The sequence below is a fragment of the Penaeus chinensis genome, chromosome 6, assembly GCF_019202785.1.
Source record: "Penaeus chinensis breed Huanghai No. 1 chromosome 6, ASM1920278v2, whole genome shotgun sequence".
Lineage (NCBI taxonomy): Eukaryota > Metazoa > Arthropoda > Malacostraca > Decapoda > Penaeidae > Penaeus > Penaeus chinensis.
The window spans coordinates 16,696,519-16,704,018 of NC_061824.1; the positions used below are offsets into that span (position 1 = coordinate 16,696,519).

The following is a 7,500-nucleotide window of genomic DNA, read 5'->3' on the forward strand; positions in this document are numbered from 1 at the left end:
TTAAAAAAAAAAGTTCGTAAACGCCAATTCCCTAATCAATCATCCTTGCCACTCACCAATAGTTAGGATTTTCGCTAACAATAAACAGATTTCATGCTGAGCTGATTTTTTATATGTGATATTAATCTTTAATTTACCATTATCCTTGATAGTTGGAAGTGCTTCGATAGATATTTTATTAATTATTACACAACTGTATTCGCTATCACTATGCGCATAGTGCACACTTTTGGTCGACCTTATCAAATGATTGCAAATGCAGAAAATAGGCTATCTAACCTAAATCTTTTCACCAACCCTTTGGCATATTCACATTTGATAACAACGTTGAACCACCTGATGCAATAATGACAATATATTCTTCCTGTATGACACTAAATATTTCTTTAAATTTTGTGAATCAATGTTCTAACTTGTTGAATGTTAAATAGTACCTTGATATCTGCTCTTTGATCCCGTGGGTTGTCTTCAAAAACACCTGCCGACTCTTGCGCAACAGGCGCTGGTAGTTCTAAATATTGCCCGATCTATGACTTTTTTTTTTTTTTTTAACAAGGCAAAGGGGGACCTGGAAAGTTGGTGTAGGTTAGTTGTGTGCTGAATATTTGAATAAAGTAGTAATGTTTGCAAATTAAAATAACTTACCTTTCAATTATCAGATGAATATAATCAAATATCTGCCAACCTGCGACTAGTGCACCTTCGCCTTGAAAAAAAAGAAAAAGAGAACAGAAGATGAGGCTGGAAAATCTATTTGGTATGTCAATTCCCATAACGATTACTTTCCAAGGTTTCCTTAGTTTCTTTTAAAGATGATAGCTAATCTCGCTAATATTACGAAAATAGTAAGTGTTATAACAATTTTCATGTTATATTTAGCAATAGCAGCAGTATTGCTTTTAATTGAAGAGTTGGGCGAGAACATTTGACTTCATTCTAAAAACACGTCAAGATCATAACGAGCGTCAGTAACTATTGCAGTATCACGTACGGAATTTGACACAAATGTAGCGAGCGCTGAAGCATTCGAATAAAATATATTCTTATTTTCAGTTTTAATCTTTTAAGCATTTATAGGGAACATTATGTCCAAACTTTCACACACACACACTCACACTTTCATACACACTCATACACACAAACAAACACGTACGCACCAACACACTCGCACTTTCGCACACTCACACACATGTACACATACATGTGTGTGCGCACGTGTGTGCGTGCGTGCGTGTGCGTGTGCGTGTGCGTGTGCGTGTGCGTGTGCGTGTGCGTGTGTGTGTGTGTGTGTATATGTGTGTGTGTGTTTGTTTGTGTGTGTGTGCGCGTGCGTGCGTGCGTGCGTGCATGCATGCATGCATGCATGCATGCATGCATACATACATACATATATATGTATATATATAGTTATGTATATATGTATATGTTTATGTATATGTATATATATGTTTATAGGTATATATGTATATATATATGCATATATATGCATATATATATATATATATATATATATGTGTGTGTGTGTGTGTGTGTGTGTGTGTGTGCGGATGTATAAATTGAAAAATATTCATGTAAACACACACCACCGCTGCAGCGCGGTGGTGTAGTGAGTGGCGAGGGAGGCCTAGGGCAGTCAAGGCGCTTTCATAGCTGGTATAGGCAAGGCTGAGAATAATCTTGGTTGCCCTTTTCTGTACCCCCTCGAGTTGTAGCAGCTGGGTGGTGGCGCGGGAGGGGGGCCAGGCGTAGGTCAATTTGGGCAGGATGAATAGATATTTTAAAGCTCCAGAAGGGGGACACCAGAGGACTTGAGGCAGCGCAGTATGTGAAGCTTATACGAGGCAGACCTCGCTATGTCTCTAACGTATGTTGATATAAATATATATATGTATATATACACATATATATGTATATGTATGTATGTATATATATATGTGGGTATATATAAACATAGACACGCATATGCATATAAGTACACACACACACAAATATATATATTTATATATATATATATATATATATATATATATATACATACATACACACACACACGTGTATTTATATATATATATATATATATATATATATATATATATATATCCCCTGCATATGAACACACACACACACACGTGTGTATGTATATATATATATATATATATATATGTACATATACATACACATACATACATATATACATACATACATATATGTGTGTGTGTTCTTACCTAGTTGTTTCAATACGGGAGAAGAACTAAGCTCAAATGGTCCCGTCTGCTATATTAAAATTATCATATAACTTTTTAAATTGATGAACATTTTTGACACACATCACGTTATTTGAAAGATGGTTCCATGTTTCAATAGTTCTGTTTGGGAAAGTGAACTGTGTCCTCTCGTCATTCTTGTGTTCAAAATTATAAAGTCATCTTTGTCTAACTTCACCCTTCCTGTAATATAGTTAAGCATCATTATCATGTCACCTCTTTTTCTTCTTTTTTCCTAAGTGGTAAGACCTATGTTTTGTAGTTTCTTCGTAGCTTATATCTCTTAGAGTAGGTGCCCATTTGTGGCTGCTCTTTGAACTCTTTCTAGTTTATCTATATCCTTTCTTAAGTGTGGACTCCATACCACTGCACCATACTAGGTCTTATGCTGGCTTTAATGACCTTCTTTACCATGTCTTCGTCCACATGCACGAATGCCCTCTTCATGTTGGCAATCAGCCCTAGCATTTTATGAACCCTTTATTTATATGATCATTTGAGTTTATGATTATTCCAAAAAAAAAAAAAAAATGCTGTATGTGCTTGGTTTAATATTACGTCTCTATTTACAACTCCAAATGAATGAGTTATCGATGTCACTTTGGAGACATTGGCATATGACATCGTCTATTATCCTTTTTTGTAATTTAGCGTCGTCTGCAGACATTCAGATAAGTACCTGGGCTTATGTTTGACCATGAATCATTTATGAAATAGTAAACATAACCTTTGAGGTTCTCCGCTGGTTACTCGTCGCCATGTAGAGTGCTTTCCTCAAATTGCACTTCTCATCTGTCTTTCATGAAGAAAGTCTTCCATCCATTCGAGGAGTTTGCCTTTCACTCCGCCTAGGTGTTCTAATTTCCATAGACAACTTATCAAATGCCTTCTTAAAGTCTAAGTATACACAATCCACCCAGCCGTCTCTTTCTTGTAATATTTCAGAAACTCTATCATAGAAACAAAGGAGATTTGCTACGCATGACCTTTCCCTAAAATCAAATTGTTTATTTGATAGTATATTGTGTTTTATAAGTTTCCTGATTATCCTTTCTAACAGCTTGCATAGTACACTAGTTAACGAAACTGGTTTTGTTTGTCACCGTTGTATAAAGGTGTAACATTGGCAAGTTTCCAATCTTTTAGTAGTTTTCCTTGTCTCACTGAATTTTGGAATATTAATAAAAGAGTACATAATTCTTCGGCACATTCCCTCAGAACCCAGTTAGATATCTCATCTGGGTCCCTCTGCTTTAGGCTTGTCTAACCCTTTCAATAGGTCTTTTATTTCATTCTGTCCGAGTGTGATATTTTCGATATTCTGATTTACCTTAGTACGGTTACTTGCCATTTCAAAGTATGGGTCCTGAACCAACACTAGCTGAAATTTCTCATTAAGGATTTCAAACATTTCTTCTTTCTTAGTATAAGCGATGTTATTGTCTTTGATGGCGCTAATTTGATTTCTACTTTTAGTCTTACTATGTATTGTAGTTTATACCTCTTATACGGAGATCAATTTCTTCTGAACATTCTCCAAAGGAGTTGTTTGTTTTTCCTCTCATTTTCTTGCTTCAGTTTTGAATTTTGATACAATTTTTTTATTCCTTGTTTATAGACGCAAAATTTAGAATATTGCATATCAAGGTTCTCTTCGTTCAGGAGGGTATTCCAGTTATGCCATCAAATAAATATTTAAGGCTTCTATGATCACCTCTCTTGTAATTGTACTTTCCTTTTCTTTCCTTACTTACAATGAGTTTTTCCTGTAACAGACAGTATTCCAACGTTCATAAGACAATGAAATAATGCAAAAGACCCTTTCCAAAAGTCGAGGAAAAGGGTAAACAGGTCAAATAGGTAGGACTATTAACTGACACCTTGGTGACTCAGCACTTGTAGAGCCATCTATATGTAAATACAATAAACTCGTATTACATTGGGCATGGCATGTATTCTTGCCATACGTGGGGATTGGGCAATTACTCCATGATCACTTTTTCCTAGATGAGGGCAGTACTCCATATCCTTAATGTCATCTTTATGCATTGTAAATATTGGGGCAAGCATAGACGGTCTATCTAACCCCTTTGTCCTGGTATGATCTGTTACATTCTGGAAGAAACAAAATTAATTTACGATTTCTAGTAATTTTGCATTCCACGAATCTGGCTGGGCTCTGGGATCGAAACTATCCCACTCAATTTTGCTATTAAAATTTTGCATTAATTTCCGAAAGTTGTAGCACTTCTTCCAGGCTCTTTAACTTTTCTCGAATAAGCTTTTAGTAATTTTCTTGTGACCATACCGATGCATGAGGTGTCATGTACACTGTGGTTATTATATTTACTCCATTGTTTCTACTTCAGTTGCCTTTAGTTCTACTATGGGATCTTACTGAATCTCTGTCCCCTTTATAAAAAATCATTTCCTTGTTAATATTGCTACCCCCCCCCCCCCCATTTCCATTTTCCGTCTTTTCTTCAAATATTGTAGTCTCTGAGTCCTAATGTTACATCTTCTACGGATAATGAACCATATTACATTTGGTTCATTACTTTCAGTAATTGTAACTAGTTCTAGTAACTCCAAATCATCTATATTTGTATTGAATATTTCTATATAATCTTTTGGTATTCCTTTTGGCTGCAAGGCTAATGATTATCTGTCTCTACATTTTGGTTTCGATAGTAAACTTGTTTTGCTTTGAGGCCTCTCACCCTCCAAATAAATTAAAGTTTTTGTTTTTTTTCTCCAGGCCTTTGTTCTTTTTGTTTTTTACTTTTTCGATTTTTTCTGCAGTATTTCTCTGTCATATTTGGTCATATTTTCTCATATCCAGATTTTCTTATATGCTTCGTGTGTGGCCAGGACGGATATTCCGAACCTCCTATGGGCTATGATATTCTGCTCCGAGAATTCAGGTTTTATGACCTTGAGAATATTGCCAGTCAATTTCTTGTCTTCGTTGTATCTTCTACAACTTTTTCTTCATGTCTCAGTATGACTATGTTATTGTTTACAATAGTCAAATTTGCAATTTGTGTTGCCCAAACACATGGACTTATATTCATTATTCTCTACCGTCCATGCAAGCTGTGCTTTTATTTCTTACTTTTTTCCCATTTATTTTACAGTTTCCTTTACTTTAGATACATCGGCATATGTAGCCGGTACCTCTTCCATTATTTGAGACTGGCTACTGGACAAAGTTCTTTCAATCTGCTTAACAGTTTCCTGTTAAGCAGTTTCCTGTACTTTGATTACTTCTCTGCTTTTTCTTGCAGATTCTTTGCCTCGATTTGACTACTGTTGCCAATCTTGGTTTCTACTTCTTCCACCCTTTCCTTGAGTTCTTTGATTTCCATGCCAGGGTTTTCAGTATTCTCTCTCTGAATGTTTTTTTCACGTATTTTCGAACATTCTGCTATAAGGCCTCAAGAGCCTCAATTCTGTCTGCTGCTTCCGTTAGCTTCCTTTTCCCGGTTTGAATGGTTACCCTTAAAACAAACACAAAAATACAGCTGTCCTCACGGGAGTTGTATGCGTGAAAACGCTTACCATGCAGTATTCGCGGTCACTTCTCGCCTCCCTCTCCTTTGCTCTCACTTCCCACCTCACAAAGCTTTACTATTTTTTTTCTTCAATTTTTCTTATTCGTTCACTTTATAACACAAATTATTCTTTCAACATAAACCGTACACATTTACAGAACCCATTGCTAGCAGACTTAGACCATCCATTGCCTGATCTCCGTATTTAACAATATGATGCGATGCACTGTGTGTGTGTGTGTGTGTGTGTGTGTGTGTGTGTGTGTGTGTGTGTGTGTGTGTGTGTGTGTGTGTGTGTGTGTGTGTGTGTGTAAATGTACGTATGTATGCATGTATATATGAATTATAATTATCTCAAAGGTTCCCGTGAATTCCTTTACAGAAAAAAATAAGAAAATATATAGGAGTTTCCCATAAATATACGTAGGTTTCTTTGGCCGGTCTGGTTTTCTGTGAACCATCGACAATGGATAGAAAACGGAAATTTAGGGGAAACCTTTGTAAATATTAAGAGAAAATGGTCTTTAGACGGAGCGGGAAACAGAAAACTGATATCAGGGGTGACTATAACTATTCGAAACCTTTAACGCGTCCTTCAAGTAACGGTTTCTTGTTGAGTGATTTAAGTGATTTTTATATAAAAGGGATATATATTGTTTAGATATATGTTATCTATACAAGTTACACAACTATCGAACACCCGGTCTGCAGAGTATTACACTTTTTGACGAGATCTCCTTTATGCAAAGGCAAAACGTTCGTTGTGCCGGTGTACACCACCAGACATTCTGGTGTGCTGGAATGCACCGGGGAATTTGCTTTGAACCGACATTTCACTAATCCGAAGGAGCATTCCTTGATTTTTTTCTTCGTTCAATTCGTCTGGGTCATTCGAATACAGATACTATACAAGTCTTGGAGAGTATGAAATGACTTGTGCGAATTAACATGTTGCCATGGCATTGTAGAAGCCAGACCTCATGGCCCTATGACCCCTAAGACAGTTTAATTGCGAAATGACAATAGGACCTTGAACAATTCAGTGCTTTTTCTCAGGGTTATGAGGTCCTATTAACCCGCTTTATTTGATTATTTGTATCCTTGTAGCATCATTTGTGATGTGATAGTCGACCTTTAACAACAAACAAGGATAATTGATTCTGTGTTGATATGTTTGCTGTATTAATATGTTTAGTAGGTGATGTAAATACTATACTAGTATGCAATGCGATTCTCCTATATAGGTTATATAATGACTGCATAATATGAGCAATGCAGCATTTAATGTCGTGTTGTGTCCCAGTTGTAATCGGAACCCAGCCTTATTGAGGCAAAACTACCGGTGTGCAGGAGCTTTAGGACAAAAATATCTCTAGTATGCACATGCCATACTCTGCAGAATGGGCGAACACCAGCTTTTAACACATTTATTATAGTTTTCAGGATGGCGAGAGGGAGGAACGCCCGGGGAACGACAGGAGCGGCGACGAAGATCAGCGGAAGTAACAACGGAACCAGCGGTGGCGATGGAGGAGGACCCACGGGGACAGGACGAGGGACTGGAGGAGGAGGACGAGGTCGCGCAGGAGACGACGAGACGAGTACACCAAGGACGACACCCACGCGGCAGCAACAGGTTAGTGTTTTTCTTTTATGGGGGGAGGGAGGGGAAGGTGGTATTC

The 7,500-nt window shown here is 37.1% G+C and overlaps 1 protein-coding gene across 1 annotated transcript in view; it reads left to right on the top strand.

Annotated features, from left to right (window-relative positions):
* LOC125026215 (mucin-19-like) overlaps positions 1 to 7,500 on the top strand; it is a 503,762-nt gene that overhangs the window by 144 nt on the left and 496,118 nt on the right. Inside the window, exon 2 of the mRNA XM_047614519.1 lies at positions 7,255 to 7,454. Within this exon, the coding sequence (XP_047470475.1) occupies positions 7,263 to 7,454 (192 nt within the window). The 5' untranslated portion in view covers positions 7,255 to 7,262. The remainder of the gene's footprint in view (positions 1 to 7,254; positions 7,455 to 7,500) is intronic.